The sequence below is a fragment of the Ochotona curzoniae genome, unplaced genomic scaffold (assembly GCF_017591425.1).
Source record: "Ochotona curzoniae isolate NIBS_2020 unplaced genomic scaffold, NIBS_Ocur_1.0 scaffold_4505, whole genome shotgun sequence".
NCBI lineage: Eukaryota > Metazoa > Chordata > Mammalia > Lagomorpha > Ochotonidae > Ochotona > Ochotona curzoniae.
In genome coordinates, this window is record NW_024467118.1 from 2,075,584 (window position 1) to 2,098,126 (window position 22,543).

General features: G+C 57.9%; 1 protein-coding gene across 5 annotated transcripts in view; it reads right to left on the minus strand.

Moving 5' to 3' along the window:
* TBC1D14 (TBC1 domain family member 14) overlaps window positions 1-22,543 on the minus strand; it is an 88,476-nt gene that overhangs the window by 58,896 nt on the left and 7,037 nt on the right. For all 5 annotated transcript variants that reach the window (XM_040966386.1, XM_040966388.1, XM_040966384.1 and 2 more), the window contains exon 2: window positions 20,980-21,703. In XM_040966386.1, coding sequence (XP_040822320.1) covers window positions 20,980-21,686 — 707 coding nt within the window. In that variant the 5' untranslated portion in view covers window positions 21,687-21,703. The remainder of the gene's footprint in view (window positions 1-20,979; window positions 21,704-22,543) is intronic.

Genomic DNA, 22,543 nt, shown 5'->3' on the forward strand with positions numbered 1-22,543 from the left:
TGGGAAAAACCTTGGTGTCAACCACCTACATGGTCAGTATTACCTGTGCCCAACAAGCTGCGAGCATCAAAGAAAACCACACAGCCCAAGGTCACAGATCACCAACCCCTCCCCACCACAAACATACCATAAATACCCCCACCTGGTAGAACAGAATGAGTTCTAGAATGCACTGCACTGGCGCATTTATTAGAAACAAACGGTTTGCAGAGTCCAGCCAGTACAAAGAACATGAAGACACACCTCCTGGGGACAGCAGTGGGGCTGAAAGGGCCCCCACTGGCTGAGTCTGGAAAGAACTAATTAATGTAAGTGAGGGGAACAATGGGTTACAAAGTGCAGAATCCAACAGAACCCTGACTCCCATGGAGGCAGAGCTCCGAGAAGGGGAGCGGGGACGGAGCGGGGACGGAGCGGGACGGAGCAGGGACGGAGCGGGGACGGAGCGGGGACGAGCTGGGCCCAAGCTGGGACCCCAGGCCCATGGGGGGACGGAGCTGGGATGAGCTGGGACGGAGCGGGACGAGCGGGGACGAGCTGGGACCCCAGGCCCGTGGGGCTGCAGAACTTCCCCACACTCCGTGTTGGCTACACAGCACAGGAGCGGAGGACCAAGATGCCTGTCCATGGCACCTCCGCCACAAGGATGAGCAGGCATATCTGAAAGGGGCAGCTGGTGAGCAAGACCTGAGCCCTGATCATGGCCGTGCGACACTCAACACGGGCCACTAAAGCGGTCCAGACTGGAGTGGCCAGACTGGAGGGACGCCGCACAGGGTCCTGGCTTGGCCACAGCGACTTGGGCAGCAGCTCATGACGCTCAGTATGGACTGGATCTGGACGGCACTGCATTACCGTCACGTCCTGATGTTCTGGACATTTGGAAGGTAGAGAGACACGTGAGACAGACTGCCCATCCAGTTCAGCGCCGCATGCCCCTCACAGCCAGGGCCAGCGGGGTCACATGGAAGCCAGGAGACACAACCAGATCTAAGGCTCTGCCTGTGGTGCCGGCATCCCATAGGGGCGCCGCTTTGATTCTCAGCTGCTCCACTTCCCATCCAGCTCCCTCCTGTGACCTGGGAAGGCAGCAGAGGACTGCCCACATACGACCTGTACCACGTGGGAGACTCAGAAGAAGCTCCTGGCTCCTGGCTTTGGGTCGGCTCAGCTACGGCCTTTGCGGCCACTTGGGGAGTGAATCAGCAGATTGAAACTCTCTTTTTCTCTCTCTCCTTCTTTCGGTAAATCTGCCTTTCAAATAAAAACAAATACATCTTAAAAAAAGAAAGAGAAAGAAATGCCTAGTGTAAAAGTATTGCTGTAAATAGTTTTATAAGACTGTGTTCTGTACTTTACCTAACTGATGGTTCAGACAGTTACCCTTGCCCGACCTCAACATACGGACTCCGTTAAGACCCGCTGCAGGCAGGGGACGGTGCTTTTCCAGTCAGCTCATGCTCACAGCTGCTTATGGGGCCCACTAGGGTGCTCTTTTTGCTCTTTAATTTTTTCAATATTTATTTTTATTGGAAAGGCAGATTCACAGAGAGGAGGGGAGACAGAGAGGAAGATCTTCCATCTGCTATTCACTCCCCAAGTGGCCACAATGCCAGTCAGGAGTCCAGAGCCTCTTCCGGGTCTCCCACGCAGGTGTAGGGTCCCAGGGTTTGGGCCATCCTCCACTGCTTTCCCAGGCCACAGCAGGGAGCTGGATGGGAAGTGGAACAGCGGGACTTGAACCAGAGCCCCTACGGACTCAGGGCTCAGAGGTGGGAGATTAGTCAGATAAGCTATCATGCTCAGCCTGCTTTGTTTACTTGTTAAGTTCCGTGGGTGTTAAACCCTTTTACTGCAATATACACGTAAAGAACGTTATCTCAAAGACTAAAGGGAGAGGGAAGGAGGAACAGCGTATCATTATACTCTTAGAATCATATGTACAAATTATACTGACTTGTTAAAAACTAATTAAAATTTAAAAAGCTAAATAAATTAAAATTAAATTACAAAATAAAAATAACCAAATGTAAACAGCTGGTCAACCTGGGTAAAACTACATACAGCTCCTTGTGTTTCTTGGCAACTTTCCCGCAAGTTTGAAATCACACTGAAATAAGGTCATAAAAACTGGGCATCCTTTGAGACCCCCCTAGTAACCTCACTGTGCCCCGGAAAATGCCAGATCCCTGCTGCCTGGCCTGCCTGGAAAAGGGTGGTTCAAGGGAGAAAGTTGTCATCAGGAGTGAAAATCTCGCTGTCAGGCAGCGTCAAGGACAGGCCTCACCAGTCCCCACGCAGCTCCCAGATGAACACTGGCCAGTCGCCACAGCCAAGCCCCAACCACAAAGCCACAGTGCTGGCCTGGGATTCCTCGCCCCAGGCCACCCACACCTCACCAAAACTTCCTCGGGCCTTCCCGGAGAGCCCTGAACCCTGCCCCACAGAGGCAGAGGGCTGCTCACATCTCACCTCCCAAGCAGCCCCTTCCTGGGGAAGCCACGCCAAGCCCCCCGCCCCAAGCAGGCTGCAGCCGGCAGCAAGTGCCTCAGGACTCCACGGAGACAGATGGGAACACCTCCTTTTCAAAGGGCCAGCCTTGCCCAGAACCCCCTGGGGCCACACGCCTACAGGTCCTGCCCACCTGGATGCCACACCTCCTGGCACGTCTACCCCAGGTTGGCGCTCCCTGACAGGCACCGCACAGCCCAACTACAGCTGCTCCCTCTAAGTTCCCCTCAGGCACAAGCACATGGCCCAGCAAGAGGGGAGTCCTCAGGGCTCCAGCCACAGCTACCAGAGCTGGCCCTTAAAAAAACATTATTTATTTATTTGAAAGTTAGAGTTACAGAGAAATACAGACAGAAAGAAAGAGGTCTCCCATCTATAGTTGACCCTGGCTGGGTCAGACCTAAAGCCAGGAGCCAGGAGCTTCCTCCAGGTCTCGCACATGGGTGGCTGGAGCCCGAGCATGGGGTCATCTTCGTTGCTTTCCCCTTGTCATCTAGCAGGGAGCTGGACTGAAATGGAACAGCTGGGACGCAAACGGGCACCCATGTGGGATGCTGGCTTTAGCCACTACAGCCCACAGTGCGAGAGTTGTCTCCTGAAAGCACGTGGGCCACGGCAGCCGTGCTCCCAAGCCCTCCCGCTCCCTTGTACCTGTCTGGTGCAGCCAGGCTCCGGCCTGAGCTGCCCCGACGGCTCACCTTAGGCCCATCACCGGGCTGCCCTCTGGAAGCGCCCCAGAGGTACAGCTGAGGATTCAACAAGATGAGAAGCCCCGGGGCTCCGTGCAGCTACACCCCGCAGCCCCCCAGACCTCAACACCTGCAGCACCCTAAATTTGGCCACGTACACACTGGGTCCAAGGCCCATCCTGTAGAGTGGCCAGCGCAGAGGGGAAGAGAGCCACCCCGAGGCCTACGCGGGGAGCAGGCGGTGTGAGCCGGGGGAAGTGTGGCGAGCGCTAGGCATGGCTAGAAGTCACCAGCACACCAGAGACCACGAAGCAAATGCTCAGCGCCATCTGTGAGCATGTGTGTGCGTGCCACCTGGTCACCTCCTCCGCCACGCAGATCCAGCCACCAACCCAAAGCAGGCACCACGACCAGCCACCCAGAGCAGCCCTCTGGGTGCACCCAGCAGTGTGCCTGCTGGGGGAGACTCGGAGCATGGCCACCAGGTGCAGGGCAAGTCTGTCCCAAACTAAGGCAGCAATGTGGGCCCGATACCCTCAGCAGGGCTGAGACGTCCCCCCAGGGATGGGAAACACGGCCCACAACCAAAAACCAGCACATTCCGCCCCTGACTTTCTGCACAACACTCCCAGGAGATACAAGAAGTGCAGCTTGCCCCACTGTGAGACCCTGCGAGGGGTCCTGCAGGGTAAGTAGCATTCACATTGTCTCTGGTAAGAGGAACCGGGGCCGGGAGGACCGGGCCATCAGTTCTGTAGGTGCCTGAGGAGGGCCTGGGGTAGCCAAGCAATGGGACGCCCTTCCTCTTACCCATTGTGGGAGGGTTGTTCCCCGTTGTCCCCTCACATGTTCAATTTCTGAGAAGCCAGGGTGCCGACAGCAGGGGACGCCAGTACGCCATGCTGCAGCTGCTGCTGGCTGCAAGGGGCGTGCCCCAGAGCAGGCGCCCACACATGACCGGTGCCACCTGATACCATCTCTTCTATTTCCTGCGGTACACCCAGGGCCTACAATAGTTCCTGCCACAGCTGTTAAACAAAAGCTTTTCTGAGGAGTTTTCACTCAAAATTACATTATTAATACTCCTGTCATTTAGAATACAGGAGGCTATGGGCCCGGCGTGGTGGCGCAAGTGGTTAAAGGTCCTCGCCTTGCACGCCCGGGATCCCATATGAGCGCCGGTTCTAATCCCGGCAGCCCTGCTTCCCTTTCAGCTCCCTGCCCGTGGCCCGGGAAGGCAGTCGAGGACGGCCCAAGGCTTTGGGACCCTGCACCCGCGTGGGAGACCCGGAAGAGGCTCCTGGCTTCGGATCGGCATAGTATCGGCCCGTTGCGCTCACTTGGGGAGTGAATCATCGGACGGAAGATCTTCCTCTCTGTCTCTCCTCTCTGTATATCCGCCTTTCCAATAAAAAAATAATAAAAATAAATCTTTAGAATACAGGAGGCTAGCATTCTAGCTAGCCCTGGAATACCCCTTGAAGCAGTGCAGGCCTGAGCCTCGGCCATCAGGGTCTGAGGCTACCGCTGCCCGCCCTGGACGGTGGCAGGCACAGGCCCAGGCCTGGTGCAGCAGGCTTCTCGGCTCTTGCAAACCATGTGTCACAGTCCTCCTGTCTTAGCACTGCGCCCAAAGCCTGTCGGTAACCCAACAGCCAGCTGGGCCTCTCGCTCCCCCTCCTCCATCTCCAGCAGGAACTGGTGGCAGGGTCTGACTCGAAAGCCCTTGGGAGCCACGACAGGCTGGCCAGGGGCAGCATCCTGCAGTGCTCCTGCCAGGATCAAGCGCTGCCCTCAGCATTCACATGCGCTTTGGGCCTGCTTCCTCACAGCCGCATGGGAGCAGTCTCCCGACACAGCCAGGCAGGCGGCCTGGCCACACCTGGGCTCTCCTGAGCTGGGGGCAGGCGGCCTGGCCACACCTGGGCTCTCCTGAGCTGGGGGCAGGCGGCCTGGCCACACCTGGGCTCTCCTGAGCTGGGGGCAGGCGGCCTGGCCACACCTGGGCTCTCCTGAGCTGGGGGCAGGCGGCCTGTCCACACCTGGGCTCTCCTGAGCTGGGGGCAGGCGGCCTGTCCACACCTGGGCTCTCCTGAGCTGGGGGCAGGCGGCGCTGCTGGCGAGCTCCTGGAGCACACACTCTGGCTTCCCAGCTCTCCATCCCCAAGATCAGACCTCAAAACCCAACACACACTGGGGCTCACCTCTAAGACGCCCGGGGGGAAGGGCGAGCCCAAGGGCCTGCACAGGTCGAGAGGAGCGCTCCTGAAAGGGAACCTTGTGCGAGGTGAAGCCCGGCTCCTGAGCCTGGGGTGCAGGGGAACGAGCAGCACAGGGAACGCACGCTAACACTGCAACACGTGACTGGGGAGGAACGCCAAGGGAACACCACGCCCTGGGGGGGCAGCCTGTGATGGCACCCCGGCTCCTAGGAGTTGCCACCAACCTGTCCACCAAGAGGAACACAGCGGAGACAGCCATGGGCTCCACGGTGACACGGAGCTCACCGTGCTTGCTGCCCAAGTGACGCCCCCCACGCCGCGTTCCTGGCCAGCTGGAGTCACCGTCCCGGGGGAATACTGTTGGTGCCCTTGCATGTCCTGCAGACGTGTGGAAGGCCTGCAAGACACAGCAAGGAGCTGGAGAGGCGGAGCTGACACCTTCCCAGTCCTAGGGAGGGTGGAGTGTGCCCCAGGTCAGGGACGCAAAGCCTGCGTGGGCGGGCCCTGGGGCTGGGACACTCCGAGCTGTCAGATGCCTGCCAGGAAAGGAGAGGGTGACCAGTCACAAATGCATCAGCACTTCCTTAAAAGATGTACTGAGGGCCCGGCAGGGTGGCCTAGTGGCTAACATCCTCTTCTTGCATGCATCGGCATCCCATACGGGCGTCAGTTTGTATCCTAGCTGCTCCACTTCCCATCCAGCTCCCTGCTTGTGGCCCGGGAAAGCAGTCGAGGACAGCCCAAGGCCTTGGGACCCTGCACCCGCGTGGGAGACCCAGAAGAAGCTGCTGGCTCTTGGCTTTGGATCAGCTCAGTTCCAGCCATTGTGGCCACTTGGGGAGTGAATTATCGGATGGAAGACCTTCCTCCCTGTCTCTCCTCCTCTCTGTATATCTGACTTTCCAATATAAAAAAAAAGTTTTAAAAATTTTACTTGAAACGCACAGAGTCTACTCCCTAATGGTTGGGTCTAGAGCCATGTCAGTCTGAAATGAGGAAGCAAGAACCTCATCTGGGGCTTCCACGTGCACGCAGCACTTGGGCCATCCTCAGCTGCTTTCCTAGTGCGTCCACAGGGGGCTGGATGGGAGCTAGAACAGCTGGACTTGAACCCACACCCGGTTGGGATGCTGGCAATGCAGACAGCAACCAGCGTGCTTGACACAACTGGAGCAGTGGCTGCAGCCCAGCTGGTCTGCTTCCTGTCCAGCTCCCTGCTCATGGGCGAGGCAGGAATCTCCCACCTACCTGAGTTCCCCCATTCCATGCAAGACTGGGTGAAGTGTCTGGGAAGTGAGCCAGTCGATGGCGGATCTCTCTCTCTCTCTCTCTCTCCCTCCCCCATTGTCACTCTACCTTTCAAGTAAATCAGAAGCGCTGGGGCCAGCGTAATGAATAAACTGTCGCGTGTAACACTGGTATCCCATAGAGCGCCAGCTTGTGTCCCGGCTGCTCCGCTGCAATCCAGCTGTCTGCTAACGGCCTGGAAAAGCAGTGGAGGGCGGCCCAAATGTCAGAGACCCTGCACTCACATGAGAGTCCTGGATGAGACTCCTAGCTTCAGTCTCCCCTTTTGGTCACCTGGTCACCTGGTCACTGGGGAAGTGAATCAGCAGATGGAAAATTCTCTCCTTTCCTCCCTCTCTCTCTCTCTTTCCCTCTAACTCTGATTTTCTTTTCTTTTATTTTTAAAGATTTATTTATTTATATTGGAAAGTCAAATATACAGAGAGGAGAGACAGAGAGGAAGATCTTCTGTCCAATGATTCACTCTCCGAGTGACTGCAACGGCCGGTGCTGAGCTGATCTGAAGCCAGGAGCCAAGAGTCTCTTCCAGGTCTCCCACACAGGTGCAGGGTCCCAAGGCTTTGGGCCGTCCTCGACTGCTTTCCCAGGCCACAAGCAGGGAGCAGGATGGGAAGTGGAGCAGCCGGGAAATGAGCTGGTGCCCATATGGAATCTTGGCATTTGCAAAGCAAAGATTTAGCCATTGAGCCATCACACAAGGCCCTCAAATAAATTGTTTTTAAAGCAAACAAACTGGGCCCAGCGCAGTAGCCTAAATGGCTTGCCTTGCATGCACCAGGATCCCATATGGGTACTAGTTCTAATCCTGGCAGCCTTGCTTCCCATCCAGCTCTCTGCTTGTGGTTTGGGAAAGCAGTCAAGGACAGCCCAAAGCTTTGGGACCCTGCACCCACGTGGGAGACCTGGAGGAAGCTCCTGGCTCCTGGCTTCAGATCAGCTCAGCTCCAGCCGTTGCAGCTGCTTTGGGAGTGAACCACTGGACAGATCTTCCTCTCTGTCTCCTTCTCTCTGTAAATATGCCTTTCCAATAAAAATAAATGAATCTTAGAAAAGAAAAACAGAAAAACACAGTAGACTGCTCTCGTGCTCTAAGAACAGTCTGAGCTTGTGGCGTCCTGGTTTGCACACTGGTCGGGCCGTCTTAGCGGCGACAAACTTGACAGAGACTCTGAGAAAGCAGAGCACTCTGCCCTGCTGTGTGACCCTAACACGACCCTGACACCAAAGCAGAGAGGGTAAGGAGAGCCGTGCCCCGTGAACGCAGAGCGCTGCGGCATCAGCAAGCTCCATCAGTGCCAGCACGTCCCAGCAAGTCGGGGTCAGCCCGGCAACGCGCATGAGACAGACGCAAGGCTATCACCGCAAGCACAAAATAAAGGGAAAATGTCTAACGATAAACAAAAACATTTGATAAAATCGGCAGTAAAAAATTAAACCTAGGAATAAAAGAGTAATTCATCTGATGCTTCTTAATATATGTATATTAATTATAGTTGCAAAGAGTAAGGGAGAGATAGAAAGAGAAAGAATCTTCCATCCACTAGTTTACTGCCCAAACAGCTGCCAAGGCCAGGGCTGGGCCAGGCTGAAGGCAGGAACCAGGAGCCGGGAGCCTCTTCTGGGTCTCCCACGTTGGTGCAGGAGCCCACACGCTTGCGCCGTCCTCGGCTGCTTTCCCAGGCTCATTACCAGCAAGCTGGATCAGAAGCAGAGCACGACAGCCTAGTGGCTGAAGTCCTCACCTTGCATGGGCCCCCGGATCCCACAGGATCCCATATGGACAGCAGCTCATATTCCAGCTGCTCTGCTTCCCATCCAGCTCCCTGCCTGTGGCCTGGGAAAGCAGTGGAGGACGGCCCAAAGCCTTGGGACCCTGCACCTGTGTGGGAGACCTAGAAGAAGCTGCTGGCTCCTGGCTTTGGATCGGCTCAGCTCTGGCAATTGTGGCCACTTGGGGAGTAAGCCAGCAAATGGAATATTTTTCTCACTGTCTCTCTCCTTCTCTCTGTAAATCTGATTTTCCAATCAAAACAAATCTTAAAAAAAAAAAAAAAAGTGAAGCAGCTGAGAGTCAAAGGGAAACGCGGATGGTGGCTCCGCAGACGAGGGCTGACCCGCCAGGCCACAGTGCCGGTCCCGGATGACAGGTGGAGGGGACAGGATGGGACTTCCGCCCGCACCACACCGACATGCGTGTCAGGATGCCTGTCCACCAAGGCGGGCAGCGGACAAAACGCAAGCTTCTTCACAGCAGACTTCCAGCAGTGAGTTAAGCCTCTGCCTTCAACACCAGCACGCCACACGGACGATGGCTTATTTCAGGGGTTCAGAGGAAAAATCTTAACTGTTCCCTCACACCATGCAGAAAATTCAAGGTGGATAAGGACCTGGATGGTAAAGGAAATGCAAGGCAGCTTCTAGAAGACCGAGCGTTTCGTGAAATGAACACAAGAAAGCAAAGGCCACGAAGCAGACCAAGACGTTCTGTCCACATTAATATGCTGATAACAGGGGAAGCTATGAGGGCACAGGGCAACGCTGCACAACTTCACAACTTTTCTGAGTTTTTACAAGCAAGAAAATCTTTTCGTTAAGACTGTAGAGCAGGGGCGGGGGCCTGGTGCTGCCGCTAATACACCACTGGGCTCCTGGTACCCCAAAACACAGCACCTGGGGACCCCAGCTCTGCATCACGTCCAGCTCCCCACTCACGCACACCCTGGCGGGGCAGCAGGTGGCGGCCCAAGTCAGGAGCACCAGGATGGAGACTAGGCTCCTGGGCCCATCCGGCTCCAACATGCACTTGGGAATCAGTTAACGGATGAAAGATCAGTCACCCCCGACCCAATCCCTTCTTCCCTTTCAAATCAAATGAAAAAGGGGCCAGAAAAAATGCAAAGAGCAAACCAAAAACCTAAGAGAGTGACAAGGCAGGCCGCTGTGCAGAAGCTCCCTGCACACAACTGACAAAGGACTGGCTCCCACTAGGACTGAGTCCCAGTGGCCAACAAGCAATTACGCAAGATCCATGCGCTCTCGGAGTGCGGAGGAAGCAAGCTGCCCGCAGCGAGCCTGGGCACAGTGCAGAGGACCCAGAGCCCGCGCGACACCAGCCGAGTCAGCCAGCACGACAGATGTGCACAGGCACATCTGTGAACACACCTGGGCAAGCACGCCCAGTGGGCAATACTGCCCCCGGCTGCCAAGCCAGGCGCACCCAATGACCAGCCCTGCAGAACAAGAGAGGAGTGCACAGTGCCAGGCAGCGGGACATACCGCAGGATTCTGTTCACCCAGAGTCTGACAGAGGCAAACCCCCGGGAGCAGGGCCCTGCCAGGGCAGGGACATCGAGACTCTGCAGTGGCACTGCCAGGCTCTCTGCGTGGATCTGCTCGGCTTACTTACGAACATGCTAGCAGCCGTGCGCTCGGACACTGAACGTGCACCGTGAGCTCAAGCCACTTCCCCACGTCTGGGCCAGGCAGGCCGCCCCCAGGGCTCCCACCCGGAGTCCTGGGACGTCACAAGTGAGTCACACATCTCCCCGCCCCCCACCCCGTGGCCAGAGGAGGTGGTATCCCTGCTGTCTGCATCCTCCAGGCCTCCTCAGAACCACTGGCTGGCACCGCGCCAGCCAGTAACTCATTAACTGACCCCAGAATGACCGTGTCTCAGCAGGCAGGTCCAAGTTTCCACAACAAGACCAGAGGTCCCCTCACCCACCCCAAGCTCACAGCCTCCTTGGGATCTCCTTCAAGCCCCCGCGTCTAAACACGGGGGGACAAGTTCAACAGGGATCACTCCAACACCACATGGAGGCTGTTATATATGTGTGCACGTGTATTAATGTCGGCTTATTTTCATCCACTTGAAGAACGGAGTGTCAGCTGAGGAGAGACCCGGCTCTCAGAGCCTCGGGGCTTGCCACCACCACCTGCCACCGAGCCCACACGTGTCCAGGGCGATTATCATCTAGCAGCCACAGCAGTGCACTAATCCTGCAGGGCCAAGCAGCTCGTCTCGCTCAGTCCCACCTGAACCCTCGCACGGATTCCCGTCTGTCCAATACACCTGCTGAAAATTAACCACAGCTGAGGCATGAGCAAGGGCTCAGGTGGTCGACCTCAGAGCAGGGGACCCTCCTCAAAGATGAGGCCATTTGGAGATACCAACCTACCTACAGCCATGAGCTAATGCAAGAGCCTGGATGTGGGGAGCAGTGTGAAGGCTCAGTTGGCTAATCCTCTGCCTGCAAATGCCAGCATCCCATATGGGCACCAATCTGTGTCCCAACTGCCCCACTTCCCATCCAGCTGCCTGCTTGTGGCCTGGAAAAGCAGCAGAGGACGGCCCAAAGCCTTGGGACTCTGTACCCACATGGGGAACCTGGAGGAAGCTCCTGGCTTTGGATTGGCTCAGCTCTGACTGCTGCAGCTACTTGGGGAGTGAACCAGTAGATGGAAGATTTTCCTCTCTGTCTCTCCTCTGTAAAGACTTTCCTACAAAATATTCAAATGTTTTTAAAAAGAAAAGCCCAGATGTGGACATCAGTCTGACCGTAAGCCACACTCACGCTTTGAGGCTGGCCTCCCGTCGGGGCCCATGGAGGATTCCGGAGGGAGGCCGCTGTCCCCAGCGCTGGACAAATGCCCGCATCACCCAGGGCGTTTCCAAAAACCTTCAAGCTCAAGCCTGCTCCCACGCCAATTTCCTGAGCAGACAGGGAGACCCTGTTCTCAGAGTGGGCCAGGCAGAGGTCTCTGAGGGGCTGTGGCCACCCCAAGGGAGCTGGGGGCAGGGTCCCACCCCCAGGGCAGTGCACAGCAAGGGAGCTACCCAGGTCCCAAGGCTCAGGGGCCTCCCCGGACCCCTCCTCACTCCCCTGGGCAGCGTCTCCATCTCCTTCCTTCCTCACCAGTGGGTCCCCAAAGCCTCCCACACAGGCCCTTCACAAGCTTGATGTTGGGGGCCAATCAATCATGTGTGAAAAATCAGAGGGCCACGATCCGCGTGGTGGCGTGACAGGCTAAGCTGCCGCCTGAGACGCTAGGATCCCATTTGGATACTGGTTAAAATTCTGACTGCTCCACTTTCAATCCAACTCCCTGTTAACCTGCTGCCCGGGAAAACAGGCGGGGAGGGCTGAGAGCTTGGGCCCGACATGGGAGACTGGAATGAAGCTCCTGGCCCAGCCCAGCTCTGGTGATCATTGGGGAATGAATCAGTAGACGGAATAGCTCTCTGCCTTGCCAGCCGCCCCCCCTTGCCCCCTTGTAACTCTTTCAAATAAATAATTCAATGAATCTAAAAAGATGAATGTCGATTGAGAGGACAGAGCACAGGAGAGCCACAGACAGAAGCAGGTAGAGCGCGCTGTCTGCCGTGCCTGGGCCTCGGACACCTGTACGCTTGCAGCAGCTGGCCCCGCCTACCTACACGCATGTTCACGTCTGTGCCCGCAAAGTGGGGCCAGCACTCAGTCTCTCCGTTTCAAAGATTGTGACTGGGGCAGGCACAGTGGCATAGCACAATAACCCTCCACCCGCAAGTGCCAGCATTCCATACGGGTGCCAGTTTGTGTCCCACTGCCCCACTTCCCATCCAGGTCCCTGCCTGTGGCCTGGGAAGGCAGTGGAGGATGGCCCAGAGCCTTGGGACCCTGCACCCATGTGGGAGAGCTGGAAGAAGCTGCTGGCACCTGGCTTCAGATTGGCTCAGCTCTGGCTGCTGCAGCTGTCTGGGAAGTAAACCAGCAGATGGAAGATCTTCCTATCTCTTCTCTATAAAATCTGCCTTTCAAATAATAAATAAATAAATCTTTAATAATGGCTGCTTTGGGGTGGGCAGCTGGTATGGTACTCAGTACTTCTACGTCCCAAATCAGAGTCATAAGTTCAAGGCCAGGGCAGCTCCCGATTCCAGTTTCTCGCTGCTGCAGACCTCTTTCCTGGCTCCTGCCACTCACAGGGCCCTTGGCCTCAGCCTGGCTCATCAGGCCCAGAGGATGGAGACACTTGAAAAGCAAACGTGTGGAAGGGAGAACTCTCTCTCTAGTAAAAACCACTGCCCTCCAAGAGACCTATCAAGGGGACAGACTGTGCAGGCAGAGCTGAGACCTGACACTACACCACGGAGCAGCTGGAGCAGAGCAGCCGGGGGCTAGGACACCAGCCGACTCCCAGCGGCCCTCCCTGCACCTCTGCGGGACACAGTGAGCCCAGCCCTGCCAGCCCCCAGCGCCCCTCCCTGCACCTCTGCGGGACACAGTGAGCCCAGCCCTGCCAGCCCCCAGCGCCCCTCCCTGCACCTCTGTGGGACACAGTGAGCCCAGCCCTGCCAGCCCCCCTCCCTACGCCTCCCTGCACCTCTGTGGGACACAGCGAGCCCAGCCCTGCCAGCCCCCCTCCCAACGCCTCCCCCCTGCCCACTCCCCTCCCCACACCTCCCCCACGCCTCCCCCCTGCCAGTTCCCCTCCCCACACCTCCCCACTGCCAGCTCCCATCCCTACGCCTCCCCCACGCCTCCCCCTGTCAGCTCCCCTCTCCATGCCTCCCCTCCTGCCAGCTCCCCTCCCCACACCTCCCCCCTGCCCGCTCCCCTCCCCGCACCTCCCCACTGCCCGCTCCCCTGCCCACGCCTCCCCCACACCTCCCCCACGCCTCCCTCCTGCAGCAGGAAGTGCACTGAGCATTCAGATCTGAAACCCAAAAGGAGATTAGAAACCAAATCCAACCCCTGAATCCCAACGCTGCAAGCACGTACGATTTCCTTTAATGCTGAGCACACAGCCCAGATTAGAAGCTCCTGGCCAGAATTATGAGGAAACAGACGGCCGTGGCTCAGAAAGGCTCTGCCAGATGTCTGGGGTTCCCGTTGCCCCACACACCGTACCTTACAGAATCCCGAGACAAACCGCAACCTGAGCAAAGAATCAGCAAAATAGGAACACAAGCGTCCACCGTGGCTCAACTAAACACAAACAGGAACTGGCCCAATGTGGCAATCTAGAGAACCGTCTGCCCACGGCAAACACAGGAGGCAGCCACAAATCCGAGGCTGGCTACCAGCGGGCAAGCACTTAGTGAGCTCTGTTCCAGGTAGAAGATTCAACTGCTATGTTATTCTACCACACACTACCATTTAAAAAATATTTATTTTTATTTGAAAATCAAATTTTACAGAGAGAAAAAAGGACAGACAGATCTGCCCTCCATTGCTTCGATCCCCAAGTAGCTGCAAGAGCCAAAGCCAAGTCAATCCGAAGCCAGGAGCCCGGAGCTTTTTCTGGGTCTCCCTCATGAGTGCAGGGTTCCAAGGCTTTGGGCCGTCCTCCACTGCTTTCCCAGGCCACAAGCAGGGAGCTGGATGGGAAGTGGAGCAGCTGGGACTTGAACTAGGGCCTCTATGGGATGCCAGCACCTCGGGCTTGCTATACCGCAGTAAGAGAGAGAAAAGGAAGACAGAGACAGGAAGACAGGACCCCTGACGGGCGGGCACTGCCTCCCCTCGGCCAGCATGCAGCAGCCCCTCTGCATGCTTGCTCTTGGGGCAGATGCAACAGAGCACAGGGTGAGGGACGCAGGTCCTACAGCTCCCGGCACCACCTTCGACAGCCAATGCTGGGCCACAGACAACCTCCCCACGCTCTGAGAGTCCAAAGGCACTCCGGTCCTCGTTCGTAAAACCCCGGGGGGAGACTCCACAGACATGCCCACTCACCACGCCCCTCTGCAGCAGGGCGCCTGGCTGGGGAGGCTTCCCACGCTTCATTACAATGTACGTGTTTCACAACCAGGTGCGCTGCCTGTACACATCAAAGAGAACGGCAGAATTTCTCAAGCTGGAAATGCTCAAATCAGAGCTGGCCAACACAGCAACTGCCAGCACAGGGGCCGAGGCCCTGCCTAGCTCATCTCCAGGCTGGAGCAATCCTGCACACTCCAGTGTGGCCCGGAGCCAGGAGCACGTGGTGCCTGCTTCTCCAGGGACCTACGTAGGCTGCAAGGGGCCACCGTCCGGTCCTGCCAGCCGCACAGCCTCCGTTCCTGCACTGTTCCTGGGAGCACACCCCTCCCGCCCCTCCCCGAGAGCCTGCCTCCAGCGTCCTTTGTCGGCAGGCTCAGCGTGCCTACACTGCTTACCAGGAACCACCGGCGGGTGCCGGGCTCAGCAGCTCTGCTGCCCCTGGAAGGCCCATCCCCCCCATGAGAGCACCTGCTTCGAGCCCTGCTTCCCCAGCTTCCAGGTTAGCATCCTGCTAACGCTTACACCGAGAGGCAGCAAGGCATGGCTCAAGGACTCAGGGCCCTGCCACCTACCTGTGGGACCCCGACTGACCCGCGGCCTCCTGACGTCAGCACAGCCCAGCCCTGGCTGTGGCAGGCGCAGGGAGAATGAGCTAGAGAACAGACAAGTCAGAATCAAGTGTGTGTGGCAGGAGAGCGGCCAGGATCCCTCCAGAGCACACAGCAGGAGGTACCAGCAGGTGAGAGCCCCTCCCCACGCTGGACAACACTGAGCCCAGCTGGTCCAGCTCTCCATGTCACACACAGAGGCCTTGCCTCAGACACAGGGTGGGGGCAGCATCGGGCCAGTGCCCACTGCCCATCCCACCTGACCCAACAGGTGCTGTAACCATGTCACCAGTGGCAGCAGGGAGAGCTCTGCGGTGCTCACCTGCAGTGGCAATCCAAGACCATATCCTTCATCTATCCTGACTCACCTCTGGGGCAAAGCAGGGATGGGACCCCCAGTGCCTCCTCGCGGGATGCCATGGGTAGGACCAGGCTGGATGGCAGAGGGGAAGTTGCAGGCAAGGCATGCAGGCTGCCCCAGGAGCTGAGGGAGTCCCTGGCCAAGAGGAAATGAGGAAGCAAGTCCTGCTGATGACCGGAAAGGCTGGAGGCGCCGACGCCTGGAGTGAGCCTCACAGGGTCACGCGGGCACGTGGCCACCTGCACTTCGGTTTCAGCCTTATCCCTAAGAGGAACTTGGCTCCCACATGGCAAGTTCCTTGTTCCACAGCAGCAAACTGGGAAAACTCCTTGGCCTAAACAGTGCCCTGTGTGAGAACCGGCACCCCTAACCGCCCCTCGCCCACTGACAGCGCCTCTCCCCTGCCAGCCTGCCCACAGCAGCCCCCTGGCTCACACAGCCCAGGCCAGCCTGCGCCCTCCCAGGACAGAGCACTTCTCCCTAAGCTGCCTGCTGACTTTCTGACGTCCTGCTGGACCTGGCCAGAACCTCTCCTCTCTCACACCTCCCCTGCCTGGCCTGTCTGCTGTGTGATCTGCCTCCTCCCGTCCCCCAGAACCTCCGACTGCCTCTGTCACCTCTGCAAACACACACTTGCCTTCCTTTCCTGGCACTCCACACCTCCCTCCCCCACTCTACTATTACCTCTTGGAGGACCCGGTCTGCTTTTTGTACAATGAATTCCAGGCACACGGCAAAAGCCAAATGCTCAGGGCTCCGCATGAGGTTTCTCCCGACTCCGAGCCCAGCTGCCCGCCAGTGCTGATCTGGGAGACAGCGGAATTCCTGCCACTGAGGGGGAGACCGCACAGAGGTCCAGGGTCCAGTCTTGGTCACGATACTCGTTTGGGGAGAGAACCAGTGCATGAGAGCTAGCTGGGTCTATAACACAAAGATTTTTAAAACGTGTAAGGGGCAGGTATCGTGGCACAGCACGTGAAGCGACTGCTGGCACACCAGTATCCCACTTCTGAGTGCTGGTTCAAGTTCCAGCTGCCCCCTGGCTCCTGCTCCAGCTCCCTGCTGGCACCCTGGAGGGAGGCCCGCATGGGAGACCCACCTGGAGGCCAGCCTCCTGGCTCCTGCTTCAGCTCCCTGCTGGCACCCTGGAGGGAGGCCCGCATGGGAGGCCCGCATGGGAGACCCGCCTGGAGGCCAGCCTCCTGGCTTTAACCTGCTCTTCCTCCGGCTGCTGCGGACATGTGTAGAGGAACCAAGGCATAAAACACCAAGTAACTGCTCAATCTCTCTCATTCACTATGTTTTTCAAATATATGAAAGCAAACTTTTAAGAAATGACTCTTACTGGTTTCCTTTTTTTAAAGATCTTTTTTTTTTTGGAAAGGCAGACATACAGAGAGAAGACGATACAGAGAAAAAGATCTTCCGTCCACTGGTTCACTCCCCAAGTGGTCACAATGACTGGAGCTGAGCTGATCTGAAGCCAGGAGCCAGGAGCCAGGAGCCAGGGGCTTCTTTCGGGTCTCCTACATGAGCACAGGGTTCCAAGGCTTTGGGCCGCCCTCTGCTGCTTTCCCAGGCCACAGGCAGCGAGCTGGATGGAAGTGGAGCAGCTGGGACTCGAACCAACACCCGTATGGGATCCTGGCACATGCAAGGTGAGGACTTTAGCCACTACGTTACTGCACTACGCCAACTGGTTTCCTTTTTTAAAAAAAGTATGGTGAGGGGCCAGCACTGTGGGGCCACCCATGATACTGGCTTCTCATGTGAAATAGGTTCAAGCCCCAGATGTTCCACTTCCGGTCCAGCTCCCTGCCAATGCACCTGGGAAAACAGAGGAAGTTGGAGCAGGCCCACACGGTGGAGGGAGACCTGGAAGAAGTTCCTGGCTCCTCGCTCTGGTCTACCCAGGCCTGGAGTATGTGGCCATTTGGGGAGTGAACCAGCAGATGAAGATCTGTTTCCCTCCCTGTCATTTCAAATAAAGAACTAAATCTTAGGGGAAAAGAAAAAGAAAAAGAAAGTCACAGCAAAGATTTGAGTCTCATATGCAAGTGTGATTTCCATGGACTACCTGGTAGGACCAGGCTCCGACAGGACGGGGCAGCAGGCTTGCTTCCTGTCAGGGTGGACAGCACCTGGAGCTCCTGGCTCTGCCATGAGGCTGGCAAGCAGGCAGGGTCCCACCCTTCTCGGAGTGAGTCTCAGGAGAATGGAAAGAAGCTACCCGTCACGCCCTGCCGCTGCTTTCTTGGGAAAGGAATGAGAGTTCTGGCCGCTGGGGTTAGAGACTGCAGAAAAGGCTCCCGGGGCCCAGGTGCTGGGGGCTGGCCTCTCACAGGGCCTGCTCCAACAGCTCGCCACAGCTGACGCGGGGAAGCTTGCTGGGCCCACAGATCTTTCTGCAGGGAAATCCTTCCATGTGCAGCAGGGCCAAGGTGGTCTCCCCATGCCCGTGTCCATGCAAGGCACTCACCAGACACCCAAGGGAAATGGCTTTTTTTTTTTTTTTTTAAAGATTTATTTTTATTATTTTTTCATTGGAAAGGCGGATATACAGAGAGGAGAGACAGAGAGGAAGATCTTCCGTCCGATGATTCACTCCCCAAGTGAGCGCAACGGGCCGATACTATGCCAATCCGAAGCCAAGAGCCTCTTCCGGGTCTCCCACGCGGGTGCAGGGTCCCAAAGCTTTGGGCCGTCCTCGACTGCTTTCCCAGGCCACAGGCAGGGAGCTGGAAGGGAAGCGGGGCTGCCGGGATTAGAACCGGCACCCATATGGGATCCCGGGCGTGCTAGGCGAGGACTTAGCCACTTGCGCCACCGCGCCGGGCCCGGGAAATGGCTTTTAAACATTTGTTATTGTTTATCTAAAAATTTAAAAACAAAGGATGGTGAGAAACACATGGAAGGAGGCGTGGCAGGTGGCACGTGGCAGGAGGGTGGCACTCAGTATTATCACTGTCACAGTTCAAGGAGGTGGCCCGGGCCACACAGCCCCACCATGTTGCCATAAGAAGGACAATCTCCACATGGAGTTGGCCGGCTGGGCTCCAAGAGGTCAAGGCCAAGGTCACCAAGGCCCGGGCCCCCCAGCTGCTTCCCTTCCCATCCAGCTTCCTGCTTGTGGCCTGTGAAAGCAACAAAGGATGGCCTTACCCTTGGGCCCCTGTGGCCCTCTGGACACACCAGCTGTGCCCTTCCTCTGTGGCCCTCTGGACACAGCCAGCTGTGCCCTTCCTCTGCGGCCATCTGGACACGGCCAGCTGTGCCCTTCCTCTGCAGCCATCTGGACACGGCCAGCTGTGCCCTTCCTCTGTGGCCCTCTGGACATGGCCAGCTGTGCCCTTCCTCTGCGGCCCTCTGGACACGGCCAGTGTGCCCCTCCTCTGCAGCCCTCTGGACACGGCCAGTGTGCCCCTCCTCTGCAGCCCTCTGGACACACCAGCTGTGCCCTCCTCTGCAGCCCCCTGGACACGCCAGCTGTGCCCTTCCTCTGTGGCCCTCTGGACACAGCCAGCTGTGCCCCTCCTCTGCAGCCCTCTGGACACACCAGCTGTGCCCTCCTCTGCAGCCCTCTGGACACACCAGCTGTGCCCTCCTCTGCAGCCCTCTGGACACACCAGCTGTGCCCTCCTCTGTGGCCCTCTGGACACGGCCAGCTGTGCCCTTCCTCTGCCCCACAGTTCCTGCTGGCAAGCTCCCTCTCTTCCTTCAAGCACCTCCCTGCAGCCAAAGATCCTCCAATCATCACTCTGAGAGCGTCATCAAGGGGCTACACAGAGCAAGCAGTGCACAGCCCATGCCGAAGACACCTTCCAGAAGGTGCTCACAGCACCTGAAGCCCTTTACCGGAAACCAGCCCCGTGGAGGAACAGCACCATGTGGGCATGCTGCTGGATTCAGACAAATGCTGCCACGCCAGGCTGGGCCAGAGGACCCCCGACATGCCCTCACTTCTCTGCATTGGCAGGAGGAGCCCCCCACCATCAAATCAGCGAATTTCCTCTGAGGCATCGATTCGGTGGCAGCATTTACAACCAAATCCCAGAGACCAGGCAATTCTATGTGCCCCCAACCCTGGCCTCCACTATTGACATCCAGCACGGGGCAAGGGGTGCTGCACACAACAGCCTCCATAAAGATCGCCAGCCCAGACCAGCTTCTGCCATGGCCACGCAGCCCTGAGGAGCATCAGAGCCGTCCACTGGACCTGCTCTTTCCGGTCACAAGCTCTCTGGTCACCTTGGCCCCTCCGCGGAGTCATATCGCTCTAGACCAGCTTCCCACAATGCCACAGCCCACAGACTGACTCACCCAGGGTGCCTGGACGCGAGGACAGGGGAGGTGCAGGCAGAGAAGCAAGACAATGGCCAGGCCAGCTCTAAGCCAACACTGCCTCAGAACCCTACTGTGGGCCAGGCCCTAGGCTGACTTCCAGAAGGTTCTGTGGACCTCAGGCACTCACCTGTGAGATGTGGAGTGGGTGCACAGAACTCTCACCCCTTGAGAAGCATTCTAGCTCCTGCCCTGAGACACCAGGACAGACAGCCCTGCGCTCAGCCCGGGTGGACTCGTCACCCCATCCCACACGCCTCCCCGAGGTGCTTAGAAGCAACGTTGCCGCCATCACAAGGGTGACAGGACTGCGCCAAAAGGAGAAAAATAGAGAGGGCAGCTTTCCTAGGCACAAGGGTGAGACCTGTCCTCAAGGGACAGCAGCAGGGGGTGGGCTAGACACTGCAGGATCGATGGTACGGACCCCTGGAGCAGAGCAGGGTCTCACGGGGACAGCTCAGTGGAGCTGTGTGTCTCAGAAGGACAGACTGGACGCCCAAGACATCCACAGGAGCTCATCAGCCCACTCTACAGATGAGCAAGCTGAGCCCAGGAGCATGTGGGTGATAAGTTCAAGGTACAGCATAGTATCTTTCCATAACAGGTGCTATGTGTAGGCTCCTACTGTGCCTGGATTAGGGATGAAAAACTGGGCTCAGACAGGAGGCAGCTGGTCCAAGATCACACAGCTAGGACACGGATCCCAAACACAAGCTCTCTCCACCACACTGCCTCCTGATGACGAACCCATGCTGAACAGGCACCAGGCCTGGCCGGGATGAGCCTCGACAGGCTGGGATGAGCCTCGGGCGTGGCCGCATGAGCCGGGCCAGGATGAGCCTCAGGCCGGGCCAGGATGGCTGATGGCTCGACAGCTCACACCCCACCCCACCTCAGAGGCACAGTCAGCAGCCAGCACAGGCTGGGCGGAGGACAGGCATGTGGGCAGGCAGGGTGGAGACCTAAACGCACCCCTCTGTGGCCCTGGGCCCAGAACCCACCCTTGCCAGGATGGCCAGGAGGGCAGACCACAACGTGCACCTGCTCCCCACAGCACGTGTGTCTTCCATCTGTGGCGGGGGAGTGCCTCCTTCCTGTCTCCTGGGGCACCTCAGGCTGTGAGCCCACCCTAAGGCTCCACCCAAGGGCATGCCACGGGACGCCCAGACACAGGCTGAGCCCTGCTGTTACCTCGTGAAGAAGTCGCTCAGCGGCCCCAGGATCCTCAGCCTGCTCCCCTCCTCGGTGTCCTGGGCAGAGCCCTGCGGCAGTGGATCCCTGGACTCCCTGACGGAGCTCAAGGTGACATCGGTGAACTGCGGGTCATCGTCATTCTCCAGGGTCACAATGGCGCTGGAGCTGCTGGTGACCACGAGGTCCAGGATGTCCTCATTGCTAAGTGACAATGTGGCAGACAGCTCCGTGCCCAGGCTGGACACGCTGCACAGGGAGATATCATCGCTGCGGCTCAGGGCCTGGCCGCCAGTGGGGCTGTACAGCTTCACCGAGTCGTAGCCCGTCCTGGGGAAGGTGGAGGACTTGCGCACGCTCTGCTCCCGCGCGGTGCTGGCAGCGGCTGGAGGCGCACAGGACGGCAGCGGACAGGCACTCTGGAAGGGCCGCTCGGGCACAACCTCGGCCTCCGACTGCTTCCTCCTCACGGGCACCACTCTGCAGGGCACAGGCTCCGGGTTGCCGATCTCCAGGGTCGGGATGCCCGAGTCTACCGACTGCAGGCTGTGCCGGTCTTCCAAAGCACCAAGTTTCAGCTTGGGCCTGGGCTCGGGCGCCTGCAGGGTCCGAGGGCGCAGGTTCCGAAGGGAGCTTCCGGGCTGGCCATCCTGAACACCCACCGAGGCTACGCCATTGGTCGAGCTGGGAGGATGTCCATCAGTCATCTTGGTCCAGGGAGAAACTGAAACGACCCAAACACAGAACATAAAAAGCTGGTCACAAAACTCCGAGAGCCCCTCCTACAGCAGCACCAGTGCCTGCAACAACGCTCAGAGGGAACCGTGAACAGACATCCTGCGGGCTCTGTGTGGCTCTTAATCTATTTATTTGAAAGGTAGAGCTTCAGAGGGAGAGAGACTGAGACCCTCCATCCACAGGTTCACTCCTTAAATGGCCATGAAGGCTCAGCTTGGGCCAGGCCGAAGCCAGAAGCCTTTTCCAGGTCTCCCACATGGGTGGCAGCAGCCCAAGGACCTGGGCTGCTTTCCTCTGCTTGCCCAGGATACATCAGCAGGGAGCTGGGTCACAAGTGAAGCAGCCGGGACTCGAGCAGGTGCCTTTGTGAGATACCAGCACTGTAAACCGTGGCTTAACCTGCTGTGCCACACCGCCCGTTCCCATGTACAACTTGTGCTTCAGGGCCAGAGCCTGGAGTTCTGACACTATCATGAGACACACAGCAGGAAGACAGCCTGCTCTCACCCGAGCGTCGGTCTAGAGGCGCCCCCAGCCACCCCAGGAATGCCTGGTTAAATGGCACCATGAGGGAAATCGTGGTGTTTCAAGGTGGGCCCACTGGGAGGGACAGGATAGGGCAAGGCTGCTGGGGGTTGCGGGGAGTTCCTGGGTCAGTTCGGGGTGGCTTTAAAAGGGAGAGGTGAAGACAGATGCAAACATGTGCTCTTGGGTGGCTTTGGGACTCTGTCTGCAGGAACGCCAGCAGGTGCAAGGCCCGAGGGGACTGGCCCACCTCAGTCTGTGGATCTCTAAGCCCACGGGCCACAACAAGCCACCTTCCTTA